General features: G+C 42.9%; 1 protein-coding gene across 6 annotated transcripts in view; it reads left to right on the top strand.

Annotated features, from left to right (window-relative positions):
• lrp2a (low density lipoprotein receptor-related protein 2a) overlaps positions 1-13724 on the top strand; it is a 38198-nt gene that overhangs the window by 5098 nt on the left and 19376 nt on the right. For 3 of the 6 annotated variants that reach the window (XM_057035730.1, XM_057035710.1, XM_057035701.1), the window contains exons 6-35: positions 52-165; positions 258-374; positions 831-974; positions 1067-1186; positions 1503-1631; positions 1963-2132; positions 3374-3597; positions 4016-4222; positions 4307-4509; positions 4639-4779; positions 4950-5153; positions 5703-5895; positions 6271-6396; positions 6492-6622; positions 6725-6862; positions 6969-7250; positions 7733-7972; positions 8077-8196; positions 8361-8477; positions 8580-8960; positions 9302-9316; positions 9665-9913; positions 10456-10667; positions 10957-11141; positions 11238-11466; positions 11603-11780; positions 11887-12015; positions 12592-12758; positions 12893-13036; positions 13120-13229. In XM_057035730.1, coding sequence (XP_056891710.1) covers positions 52-165; positions 258-374; positions 831-974; positions 1067-1186; positions 1503-1631; positions 1963-2132; positions 3374-3597; positions 4016-4222; positions 4307-4509; positions 4639-4779; positions 4950-5153; positions 5703-5895; positions 6271-6396; positions 6492-6622; positions 6725-6862; positions 6969-7250; positions 7733-7972; positions 8077-8196; positions 8361-8477; positions 8580-8960; positions 9302-9316; positions 9665-9913; positions 10456-10667; positions 10957-11141; positions 11238-11466; positions 11603-11780; positions 11887-12015; positions 12592-12758; positions 12893-13036; positions 13120-13229 — 5119 coding nt within the window. The remainder of the gene's footprint in view (positions 1-51; positions 166-257; positions 375-830; positions 975-1066; positions 1187-1502; positions 1632-1962; positions 2133-3373; positions 3598-4015; positions 4223-4306; positions 4510-4638; positions 4780-4949; positions 5154-5702; positions 5896-6270; positions 6397-6491; positions 6623-6724; positions 6863-6968; positions 7251-7732; positions 7973-8076; positions 8197-8360; positions 8478-8579; positions 8961-9301; positions 9317-9664; positions 9914-10455; positions 10668-10956; positions 11142-11237; positions 11467-11602; positions 11781-11886; positions 12016-12591; positions 12759-12892; positions 13037-13119; positions 13230-13724) is intronic. The other 3 variants (XM_057035749.1, XM_057035739.1, XM_057035720.1) reach the window with 1 other exon arrangement.

Genomic DNA, 13724 nt, shown 5'->3' with positions numbered 1-13724 from the left:
CGTCCGGAAAGCTTTATGCCACCTTTCTCTGTATTTGCTTTGTGTTTGTAGCACAGCACTGCAACGCAGGCCTGTTCCAGTGTCATAATGGCATGTGTGTTCCACGGACTTACGTCTGTGACCATGACGATGACTGTGGGGACAGAAGTGATGAGTTAAACTGCAGTATGTACTCGCTTTGCCTCCACCATCTTCACCATCTAAATCAATGCGCAACATCGGCCTTGTAGAAATGAGCATTTCTCCTTCTCCGGCAGCCTATCCAACGTGTAAAGGGAACTACTTCACCTGCCCCGGTGGCCGCTGCATCCACCAGGTCTGGCTTTGTGATGGAGAGGATGACTGTGAGGATAATGCAGATGAAAAGGGCTGTGGTAAGCATAAAGATATTGCAAACAAGTTGTTTTTATGGCGCCCATCTTTTACTTTCTTAGCAGAAATGTTGGACATTTGGCTGTGTATGAACCGCTTCAGTGGGCTCGCTTTGTGATTCTGATTCACCTCCCGTCTCCATGGTTGATTTAGGCTAGCACGACCCTACGCTTGTGCTCCTTTAAGTGTGTTATTCAAACGGCCCTTTGTGGTACAAGATTGGGCAGGCCCCCAAAAGGCTTTTGAATTCCTCCACATGGTTGTGAAGAGTGTGTGTTTTTAAAGGACGGGCTGCTGAGGCTCGCGTAGCCCCTCCATGTGACCCTTCCACCCCCCACATCGATTTAAAGTGACAGTAATGTCGCTGATAATATCCTTCTTTCATTTTTTAAAAATGCGTACATTACAAGGTAACTTTCTCAGTACCCGGAGCCTGACGATGGGTGTGTGGTCTGCAGATAACGTTCCTAAGGAGTGCTACCCAGGGGAATGGCCCTGTCCGTCCTCCGGCCTGTGTATCCCTCTGCATCAGCTTTGTGACGGGAGAGCTCAATGTCCCGATGGAGAGGATGAAACCAACACCACAGCTGGCCGCAATTGCAGTTCGTTTTAAAATGGATCCTTTTTAACCCATTTTAGGACAGATACTGATTTTTACCACAGTTATTAACTTTTCTTTGTGCCCATTCATCAGGTATCTGGAAATGTGCCTCTCTGAGCTGTGAACATCGTTGCCATGCGTCGCCTGATGGAGGGACCTGCTCTTGTCCTTCTGGCTATATTGTCAACAGCAACAACAGTCGCTCTTGTACAGGTATATATAGTGCAATGTTTACCTTCTCAGAGATACATGTTGTTATCCCCATACAGTCGTATTTAAAAACCATTGGAAAAAAAAGACACAAAAAAGATTTTATGGCAAACAAATGTTTTCTTTTTTCAGAAAGCTATTCAATTGTATTATTATTATTATTATTGGCTGAGACAGATCAGATCACACTTTGCTAATAATATCTTCAAAGTGCACATGAAGTCTGTGGGATTTCTAAGATCAGGGAGTTAGCAATTTTATACAATTATATCTTATATCTTATGCAATTGCCCTTGCAATCATGATTTTCATCCTAAAGACTTCGATGACTGCTCGATGTGGGGTGTTTGCGACCAACTGTGTGAGGATCGCACAGGGTCCCATCGCTGTAGCTGCCGGGACGGCTACATTCTGGAGCAGCACCGGTACTGCAGAGCAGACGTCTCAGGTACGTGTTACTTCCTGTCTCCCAACGCTCCCAAGTTACACGTGCTAATTACCCATTCAAACTGACTCTACGGACACACTCTTCATTGGTTCTGAAAACCACCGTGAATGATTTACTGCGCACTTTTGTCTGGGCTGCTTTAGTTTTTACCTCATAATATTGGATAGGAAGGATAGGGCTCCATTTTTAGCTGTTTTATGTTTATCCTTTAGGAAACCAATTTCTACTTAAAAATGTGCTTCGAGATCACATCTGCTGATTTTATTTTGCCATTTCCATACAGCGGCTGCATACTGCACTTGTAACATTGTTGTATTCTGTTTATTTGCAGCTGGAGCTCCTTCTTTGATATTTTCTAATGGCAGAGATCTGCTAATAGGGGATATCCACGGCAACAATTTGCACATCTTGGTTAATTCTCAGAACAGAGGGGCTGTAGTGGGAGTGGATTTCCACTATGATCTCCGTAGGATCTTTTGGACTGATACAATTCAGAACAAGGTATAGTTTTTTCAGCTCAATTCATCTGCAAATAATTATATAGCTTCACCTTTACAAATACAGTAGTGGACTTTTTGGTAGAATAAGTTCTTGAATTCTTGGCTGGAATGGAAATTTTTCTGTTATCTGTTAAAAATCAGAAACAATGATACTATAATAATAGTTTTTGGCTCCAGTGTGGCTATGCCTTAATGAATGGAAATAGATCTGGAATGGAATCCTAATGGCCTACTCTTCAAACCTATCTGATAGGCTGGTATGATGTCCACATACCAGGCTGGAAATGTTTGTAATTCAATCTTGTTGGAAGTTATCGTGCTGTATTTGTGTTCAGCGATTGTCCGTATGCATCTGGCAAGCTACAAAGTCATCTTTTGGCCTACGACTTGATTCCTCATTGGTCTAAAGCCTCTAAGCTGAAAGGCCAGGATGTAGTGTATCTGTGACTGGGAATTTGTGAAAATTTGCCAAGTCTGTGGCAGAATGTCAGATTAAAAGGGAAGGGAGCGCAAACAGGGCATGTGAATAAACCAGAAAGGTTAAACTGCCAGGCTATTTCCACAGCTACAGTTTCCTTTAAACAGGTCAGGTGAAAATCCTGCTTCTGAGGCATCGAGATCCTGTATCTAAAAATGAGTAGAGCTGCTAAGAGCTTCTGCACCATTAGCAGCACAATTGATGCCAAGAATCTCCAGTCGGAGAACCCATCGCTGTCATAGCACTGGAATGGAGACACGTTCAGAAATAAAGAGAACGCAAACAAATCTGTTATGTATCTTTACACCTGCGTTACAGCCCAAATGGACGATCACTGAGGCTTATATAGTTGTACAAATGTCTTAAAAACACTGCTCATTTTAAACTGATTAAACTTCCCCTTGACTGGTTTATCTGATATGTGTGTATGAACAGACAGTTTCTATATTTTATCTTAAAATAAATAAATCACAGCTCATATATAGTTAGGCTTATATAGTTGTACATATGTCTTAAAAACACTGCTCTTTTTAAACTGATTAAACTTCCCCTTGACTGGTTTATCTGATATTTATGTATGAACAGTTTCTATATTTTATCTTAAAATAAATAAATCACAGCTCATATTAATAGCCTGTGGTAAACTAATGATTCGGCAATTTCGTTGGTTTTGAACTCTAAAACCTTCTGAAATGTAGTACACTTGAAAGATGTGAATACCTACAGGCTAATTTCCTCTCCACAATGCCGTCTTTTGTGTACAGGTGTTTTCTGTTGATATGGATGGTTCCAACGTGCAGGTGGTTTTAAACGTATCAGTTGACTACCCTGAGAACTTGGCGGTTGACTGGGTGAACAATAAACTGTATGTGGTGGAGGCCAGTGTCAACAGGATTGATGTGGTCGACTTTGATGGAAGTAACCGGGTCACGCTCATCACCGAGAACCTGGGAAACCCAAGAGGAGTTGCCGTGGACCCCACCGTTGGGTAAGCTCATCTTCTTGTTTCCATTCATTCATCCATCTGTAACCACCCGTTCACGGACCTCACATACAGTATCTGCCGTGCACCATTGGCATAGAATAATAGAGTGTGTGTGGGATTACCAGATTTATTAGAGTAGATTAGTGAGGAGCAATGTAAGTGATGACCCTTTTTGGAACTCTATACTATAATTCAGGAGGAGATGAGCGCCAGGTGGCTGCAGATACACTGGTTATTTTAATTTCGACCACCCATTATGTGATATAATGCTCAACAAAATTAACAAAAGAGCGGTCTCCGTTATTTTAGCGTCTCAATGCTTTTGACTAATTATAACGTTCCCATATTGATAAAGCATTGCTCAGGTTATAACCTGACTGTAGAGAACAAAAGGTAAATAACCTTTAACCTCCTTTCACAGGTATATGTTCTTCACAGATTGGGAGGCTTTAAATGGCCAACCGGGCCTGGAGCGAGCCTTCATGGATGGCACCAACCGGTATGGAATCATTGGGACCAAACTGGGATGGCCGTCCGGTATCACACTGGACATCGAGGCCCAGCGCATCTACTGGGTCGACAGTCGCTACGACTACATTGAAACTGCCACATATGATGGGCTTCATAGGTGAATGTGTCATGCACTTCTTTTTTTAGTGGTGCGTCAAATAAATGCATTTCCTCAACACTATGTTTTGTGTTGTTCTTTTAGGAAAACGGTGGTGCACGGAGGCGCTGCCGTTCCTCACCCGTTTGGCATCAGTCTGTTTGAGCACAGTGTCTATTTTACGGACTGGACGAAGATGGCGGTGATGAAAGCCAACAAGTTTACTGACAACAATCCCCAAGTGGTTTACAATACATCTCAGACTCCCCATGGAGTAGCTGTCATACATAGGTTTAAACAGCCACATGGTAAGTGTGCACTCAATCAAGGTTTTATTAGACTGCTTACAGCAAATCTATTAGAATCATCATGATTGAAACTGCAGTGTTAATAAGTTGATCCGTCCAGTATTGTTATGTATTTTGTCCTTCTTCCAGTACAAAACCCGTGTGGTACAGGCAGAGGCGGCTGTGAGCAGATCTGTGTTCTGAGTCACCAGAGTGACAACGGAGGGCTGGGTTACCGCTGCAAATGCCGTATGGGCTACGATCTACGCGCTGATGGCAAACGATGTTTTGGTAAGAGATGATCTTTCATAACTGTGACGTTTCCGGGTTTAAAGTTAACCTGAAAGAGATGTAAAAGTTTTCATAACATTGTTTCTGTTGATTTCGTTCATCATACCACATTTTCTCTGGATCTTTAATGGCGAGCTCATTTCCTATTTCTGTCTGTATTTTATCTTTAGCTGTCAGGCATTTTCTGCTGTTCTCCAGCCAGCTCGCTGTGAGAGGGATCCCGTTTAATCTGTCTTCTCAGGAAGACATCATATTACCTGTCACCGGATCACCTTCATACTTTATTGGAGTGGATTTCAGTGCTGAAGATGATGTTATTTTTTTCTCAGACACAGCAAAAGATATGATTTTTAAGCAAAAAGTGGATGGCACCGGTAAGCATCTATTGTGTTGCTTGATATTTAGCGTATGTTGATTGCTGTTAACATTCATACGATGACAGCTAAATATGATCCCATTGAATGGTTTTTGTTTTTATGCTGACATCTTTAATAATGTATTTTGCTAACAGAGCGCTGTCTACCATGTGATTCACTCGAGCTTACGCAGGAAGTTCAGGGAGTGCCTGATGGGGCCGACTGGTACTATGGGGGAGGGAATGGGCAGGAGTATAGAGAGTGGAAAATGGATAATGTATTCAGCTGACATTGAAAGTACATGACCTGAAAATAACTTTAAAATCAAAATCGGTCGGCCTTACTGTTTGAATAAATGAAAGTAGTTACAAATCTGATTATCCACAAGCGGTCACACTACACAAAAAGCAACTCCCCCTCTGATCAGCAGTGTTGTTTTTGGAGCTGCTCTAGTTTTTTCTGTCAGGTCTTCACGGGGAAAATGCAAGCTGACAGCCTATTTATTTAAATGTGTTCCCCTTTTATGTCTGCATTAAACAGTGATCTGAATGCGTTTCATCTGCACAGGCAGGGAGGTGCTGGCAGCCAATAGAGTGGATGAAGTGGAGGACCTGGCTTATGACTGGATTTCAAAAAACCTCTACTGGACTGACCCCCGATACAGGAGCATCTCTGTCATGAAAGTAGCTGATAAGTCCCGGAGGGCCATCGTACGTAACCTGAACAACCCCAGAGCCATTGTGGTTCATCCTCTTATTGGGTAAATTCTTCATAACCATGTGATTTTCTTCCAGCCATGCCCAGTTTGTCTAGTTACACACTTTCAGAGTTTGCCACCTATTCAAGCACATCCTCAAATGAAGCTGCCAATCTGATAAAGGGAATCCGTATTTAGAACAAGCTGTTATTTCCAATAGCGTCAAAGTCATAAGGCCTCTGTTTCCGGTGGAGATTAGTTTGGATTGAAGGGCAGTATTGTGGAGCACTGTAAGCACATGGCTTAAACAAAAGCCCTAAACATAAAACAAAATTTGAATAAACCTTTTTGTCATCAGGTACAGTCGATGTTTCAAACCATTCGCAATAAGTGTTTCTTTAAATGGAATAGAAATCTCTATTTATTTTTATTTTACAGGTATATTTTCTGGACTGACTGGTACCGGCCAGCTAAGATTATGAGGGCTTGGGGTGATGGGTCACATGCTCTCTCCATTGTCAACACAACTCTTGGCTGGCCAAATGGTTTAGCAATTGACTGGAAGTAAGTCAGAGATGTTATAGCCATATGGCTACATGAATAATGCTTATTCATTTATAAACGTATAACCCTGTTTCACTCTGTTCTGACGTGTGCAGTGCAATGCGCCTGTATTGGGTTGATGCCTTCTTTGATAAAATCGAACACAGCAATTTTGATGGACAAAACCGAATTTCTTTGGACCGTATAACTCAGATCTCCCATCCCTTCGGGCTCACCATCTTTGAAGGTAATACTTTTTCTTTACTTTATACTTAAATGACAGGATTATACATGTTCCATCATCATCGATAAAGTAATGGAGATTTTTTTCCTGTTCCCGTTCCTGCAGGCTATGCGTATTACACAGACTGGCGTCTGGGAGGCATCGTACGTGTGCGCAAGACGGATGGTGGGGAAATGGTTGTTATCAGAAGAGGAATCAGCCACATCATGCATGTCAAGTCTTTCAGCTCCACCTCTCAAACTGGTCAGTAGCTTCATTCACTGCTCGTCACATTCCACTATCCATGCATAGCAGAAGCTTGTGCTTGTCAGTCATGTAGCTAGTAATTACACTCTACTCCCCATCTCAGGTTTCAACCTCTGCAACAGATTGACAAATCCTAATGGAGACTGCAGCCACTTCTGCTTTCCAGTCCCAGACTCACAGAGGGTGTGTGGCTGTCCGTATGGCATGAAGCTGATGCCCAACCAACGGACCTGTGTTGAGGATCCATCTAATGAGCCCCCCACATTGCAGTGTGGAGCCAATTCCTTTTCCTGTGGCAACGGCAAATGTGTCCCAAACAGCTACAGATGTGACGGTGTTGACGACTGCCATGACAACAGCGACGAAACCAACTGTGGCGTTAACAGTATGGATTTATTAACACATTTATTAGTAGCATTCTGTCCAACCAAACCTGCCAGAATTGGCAGGAACATCCATAATCCCTGTGAGAAAAGCACATTTCAATCTTGCTTTAGTATACAATAAACTACGATTCATTCGAAATAAATCCTTCAGTTGCTGAGTAGCAACGTTAATTTTCTCTACTATAACTTTGTTTCTTCCTTCTTCTATCAAGTTTGGCTTTATTTGAATGAATACATTTGGGTCATAGGTCAACACCACTCTTAGATATCTCCTTTTATCATTTTGGAATCCACCCTATGTAATACAGGCAAGAAGAGCGTTAGTTCCTCTCAATGAGGAGATTGGCTGATAAAACAACAGAGAAGCCTGCATTGCCATAAAGTGGAACTTAATGCTTTACACAGGACTGTGTCAATAAGTGTCAAATATTTACATTTACATTATACACATTTGACCAAATTCCTATTTTCCTTTCTGCAGATAGCACTTGCTCCCCTGCTGCATTCACTTGTGCCAACAAGCGCTGTGTGCCTGCAGCATGGCGCTGTGATGGCCACAATGACTGCTTTGATAACAGCGATGAGCACAACTGTCCTACACGGGTACCTGGAACGTGTCCCGCAAATCAGTTCACTTGTTCCAACCACCACTGCATCCCTCATACCTGGCGCTGCGACACGGACAACGACTGTGGGGACGGCTCGGATGAAGCTGACTGTCGTGAGTATCCCTCAACGGGTTGATCAACTTACAGTGGATACACAATTACACAGAAGTCTGAATTTCATTATTCATCACAACTGTTGTCTTGCAATCTGCGGCAGAGCGTGGCAGCACGTGCCATCCAGGACAGTTCCAGTGTCCAGACCACCGCTGCATAGACCCCAACTATGTGTGTGATGGGGACAGAGATTGTGTGGATGGGGCTGATGAGCAAGGATGCAGTGAGTGTTGTCTTTGTGGTACAATTAGGAGTTCAATTGTGTGCTGATTGATATTATTGCTTTATTTGCCAATATTTTTTTCCCCAGTCAGACACTTGACAAGTCTTAATTTGTACTTAAATAGCATCAACTTTTAAACCAACATATTAAACTGGATTTTTCAGTCTACAACTGTACAGCAAACGAGTTCAAATGCACCAGTGGTCACCAGTGTATCAACGCCTACTACCGCTGCGATGGAGTGTTTGACTGCACTGACCGCTCAGATGAGAGAGCCTGCCGTAAGTGTTTCAATGGTCCTTTCCTCACTGGAAGGTGAGGATGTTTTTAAGTCCACACGCATTTTGGTTAAATTAATATTTCTTTTTGATTTCCTCTTTCAGCTACGAGGCCCCCGGGGATGTGCCACCATGAGAGTGAATTCCAGTGTCAGTCCGATGGGAGTTGTGTCCCATCCACGTGGGAGTGTGATGGTCATCCGGACTGTGAGGACAGCAGTGACGAACACAACGCGTGCCCACCTCGCACCTGCCCTTCCACATTCTTCCGCTGCGATAATGGAAACTGCGTGTTGCGCAGCTGGATTTGTGACGGCGACAACGACTGCAGGGACATGAGTGATGAAAGAGACTGTCCCACGCCACCCTTCAGATGTCCGAGCTGGCAGTGGCAGTGTCCCGGCCACAGTGTGTGCATCAACCTAACCACAGTGTGTGACAACATTCCCGACTGTCCCAATGGTGCCGACGAGTCCCCACTTTGCAGTAAGTCTCATCTCTGCTCATGTTCGTCAGGCAGAAAGTTGTTTCTTTGTTTATCACAAACATTTGATTATTGAATTACATTTCCATCCTGACCTCTACAAATTTGATAAAAGGTTTATACCACATGACGACCAGGATCATTATCTTGATTTGATTTTAGTCGACATTCTCTCAGACTGTATTCTGAAAACAGGGGTGGCTTCGTGTAGGTTTCCCTGCTGAATGCATTGTGTTTGTCTTGGTATTCCCGTGATAAAATCATGCATGTGTGTGTGATTTGATGTGCATAACCTAAAAAATTATCTGTGATTTTCCTTTCTTGCCCTTTTCACACCTTTCAGATGAGCCTTTGCCAGGTAGGAACACAATTTTAATCATTGTGAGATATATGACTTTGATTTATTCTGAACATGGAATCTTCATTAACCATTCCTGACGTGAAAACCAGATCTTTTTTAAAACTGATCAATGGAAAATCCCTGTTGGTTATGTAGTGTATTATGGAGTGTACAAAATAGTGGTGGCTTAGAGTAGCAATTCTAAAGATACTGAATGAACCGTTTAGCGGAATGTTGTTGATTATCTGTAAAGAAACCTAAAATGATAGGTGTATGAGTTAGTAGATTTGTGTTTTTAGGACATTTTCTTAGTTTATTATTCTTCTAGATATTTCTGCTTCTATATAACTTCTCTTTTGAACTCAGACCAGGAGAGCTGCTCTGACAACAATGCCGGCTGCACTCATGGTTGTATCCAAGGGCCATTTGGGGCCCAGTGCACATGCCCTGTGGGCTATCAACTGAGTAATGACTCTAAAACCTGTGATGATGTTGATGAGTGTAGTCCACCTGGAATTTGTAGCCAGCACTGCTTTAATGAGAGAGGCTCATTCCGCTGCCACTGCCAGGATGGTTATACCCTTGAAGCAGACCAGCGTACTTGCAAGGTCTCAGGTGAGGAGGTCATTGTTTTAAACCAGCTAGCATAACCATTTAGCACATACCTGATACACACACATAAAATAGTCTCTCATGAAATTTTAAATATTTGAATCAGTCCTACAGTAATTTGTTTTGTCAAGCTTATTTGCCTGTACAGGATCTTTATGCTTTCGGCTGCTGAAAAAAGTTTGGCCCCCCCAGACTACATGAGTGACACGCTCCCTCTCTTCTCTCTTGTCTCCCTTTGCTGCTCTGATTTCTTTAGATAAGACAAATAACACATATGTCACTCACTGGCCATCACCGGTGTAATTAGAACATAAGCACCAACAAAGGGCTGTTTATGAGGAGTGTGCATGACATGAGCTCCTCTTCAGCACAGATAACCTGCTAGAGGACCTTGCAAAACAAAAGATCCTTATTTGCACTTCAAGCCCTAAGAATTGCCATTTGAGAAGGGTCTATTTCAACCCTGCCTCGGTCCCTCTGCAAACTGATAAGACTTTATTGGATGGAGGCATGATATTTGACAACAGCTTGACGTGTCTTCACAGATTCTCGTCAGGCATTCTTGCTTGTAGCCAGCCGAAATCAGATTGTGCAAGATGACATTACGAGCCAGCCCAACGTGATCCACTCACTGGTTCGAGATGGACGCAACATTGTAGCCTTAGATTTTGACTCGGTCACCGACCGTGTGTACTGGTCGGACACAAGCCAAGACAGAATCTGGAGCGCCAATAAAAACGGCAGTGACCGGACTGTGGTGAGTTATTTACTGTAGTTGTCCTTCTCACATTTTACTGGAACTATGTTGCCATTGTATAATTTTTGTCAGTAAGTCACAAATCCAACATATTCCTCTAATTCCAAGTGATAGTATGCTAAGTGTGACCTTCAGTTTACCTGACTCCGAGGTCACCTCATTCATGTCCACATGTAATTGTCTGATAATATATTTATCATAAGCTGCTGTTATTAATTCAGACCCAAAACAGCCCAATTTTGACATAATGTAATTAGCCTTTAACTGTGATTTGTTTGCCGTTGAGCAGATTTTTGACAGTGGAGTGACTGTAACAGAGAGCCTCGCTGTGGATTGGGTGGGCCGAAACTTGTACTGGACCGACTATGTGTTGGAGACCATTGAAGTGTCTCGACTGGACGGTACGCACAGGACTGTGTTGGTCAGTGAAAATGTCACAAATCCCAGAGGTCTGGTGCTAGACCCACGAAGCAGGTCAGTGATGTCCACAGAATTGAGATTGTGTCAAACGATGGGGTTTTGTGCTGTCGCTTGTTGATAAGATGAGATTTTTATTTTTTATTTCTGCAGCGCTCACCTGATGTTTTGGACTGATTGGGGGAGAAATCCCCGCATTGAGAGGGCCAGCATGGATGGGAAATTAAGGACCGTTATTATAAACAACAAGCTGTACTGGCCGAATGGCCTAACTATAGACTACCCAAACAATTTGTTGTATTTCGCTGATGCCTACTTGGATTTTATTGACTACTGTGATTATAATGGCAACAATAGGAAGCAAGTTTTGGCCAGTGACCTGGTGAGTGCATGAACATGTCTGTAGTCTGATCAATGATAACTTACCTTGACATCTTAAAGCAATATAGCACATTTAAGTTCCTTTTGAATAGTATTTTTAAGGCAGACCTCTTTTTTTTGCTATTGTCTGTGAAAAGGTACTACAACATCCCCACGCAATTACCATTTTTGAGGATTTTGTGTATTGGACCGACAGATATATCAACCGTGTGATGCGAGCCCATAAGTGGCATGGGGAGAACCAGACAGTGATGCTGTTCAACCTCCCACAGCCTATGGGTCTGGTAGCTGTACACCCAGCCAGACAGCCTGCAGGTATATCAACAATGTTGCTGTCTCTTACAGGGAAAGCTTATTTATACACTGATGCCATTAAAATCCCTCCCTTGATGATATGCATGTGTGGGTTAACCATTTTTAGGTGAAAACTCCTGTTTGAGGAGTCCCTGTTCTCACATCTGCCTGCTTTCTGCTGTGGGACCAGCATACTACTCATGTGCTTGCCCCTCAGGCTGGACGCTGGCAGCAGACCAAATCACCTGCACCCGAGGTATGCGTTCGGCTTAATGAAGGGAGGCAGTCATCAGTGCTCATTTTGATTAAAAAAGGAAATAAGATCAGATGCGTTTGGTGGGTTGATGTACTTTATTTTGGAGCACACATGAAAAAAACTGTACCCATTCCAGAGGAAAGAAGAGATATATTTGGAAACAATGAACTTGGCTTAGATTAAAGTGCTTTTCAGCAGTCTTCCATTTAAATACTCTGTCAAGCGTTTTTTTCACCATCATAAATTTAAAGAATCATATCATCATGTCTTTCGTCGCAACAATGAGAAGACAAGGACCCTTTAATTCAGGGAGTCGGTCTTGGGGCTGCAGCTTAACTCATCTCGGGTTTCACCTCACTCATACCAAGCTGAACACGCTCGGCTTCTGAGACCAATGATTATCCAAGAATGAAAATGCCCCTTCCCCATTCAGCACTTCTAATCTGTGATGACACAGCAAAGCAGATGGTGCAAACAAATTTCATCCGGCAGTCTAGCTCAGATCGATATTTGACCAAAATTACAGAATTACGTTTTGCATTTTGCTTATTTATTGGTTGTGTCTTATTTTGGCAGTTGAAGATCCTTTCCTGGTGGTTGTAAGAGACAGCATCATCTACGGTATTTCCTTAAACCCAGAGGACAAAAGCAACGATGCAATGGTTCCTGTTGCTGGACTTCAAAATGGATATGATGTTGACTTTGATAACAGTGAACAAATCATATACTGGGTGGAACATCCGGTATGATACTTTCCAAAAAATGCTACTTTCAACATTTAAAAAATCTCCTTTGTTTTGTAGCGATGATTGTATGCAGGAAATATGTCCTTGTGCTCGTGAGGATGGCTCACAGTAATCTTTCCTTTATCCTTAAGGGGGAGATCCACAGTGTGAAGTCTGATGGCACAAACAGGACAGAGTTCGCCCCAGCAGCGATTCTTGGCTCCCCTGTTGGCCTGGCATTAGACTGGATCACTCAGAACCTCTACTACACCAATCCCTCCACACAGTCTGTTGAGGTAGAACAAATTAAAATGGGTTCGTTTTATCTGAAGGTAGAAAAACCCTCACAAGGTGCTGGTTTATTTGTTTGCTTAATCAGGTTTTGAAATTGAGAGGGGAGGTCCAATACAGGAAAACTCTAATCACTAATAACGGCTCTCCAACTGGCGCGGGAAGCCCTGTTGGCATTGCAGTGGACCCGGCACGTGGGTAAGCCCCATTTAACACAGCCTTGGCACAGCCACTTATCCCAACAGCTACTGAACTCTAACCACCTCCTCATCACCATCTGCTCTGCCTCCAGACAGAACTCCACTAGTCTTACTGACCACTTTGCAAAGTTAAATCCCAGCAATGTACAGTAAAGTTTGAGAAAGACTTTTTAAGTATTAATTGAGGAGGATGCAGCATTGATATTAGGTGCATTTGTAACAAGGGTTAGGGTTAGGTAGTTAGGTAGTCAAGGTAGTTTATGCAAAATATAGTAAGCAACAGTTGTTTTCTTGAGGTTGCAGAGAGGGTGCTGGAGAGTATCCAAGCTGCATGCGGGTGAGGTCAGGGGGCACCCCTAGATGAGGCACCAGCTCATTGCAACATTGTAAACATTTGGGGGTTCAGCACCTTGCTCAAGGGTACCTCGGCAGTGTTCCAGAGGTGTCCTGCTGCCAACACAACTTCCACATTTTGTCTGCATATAGAGTGTGA

This window comes from Takifugu flavidus, chromosome 1 (genome assembly GCF_003711565.1).
Source record: "Takifugu flavidus isolate HTHZ2018 chromosome 1, ASM371156v2, whole genome shotgun sequence".
Classification (NCBI taxonomy): Eukaryota; Metazoa; Chordata; class Actinopteri; order Tetraodontiformes; family Tetraodontidae; genus Takifugu; species Takifugu flavidus.
This window is presented reverse-complemented; position numbering and strand designations above follow the sequence as displayed.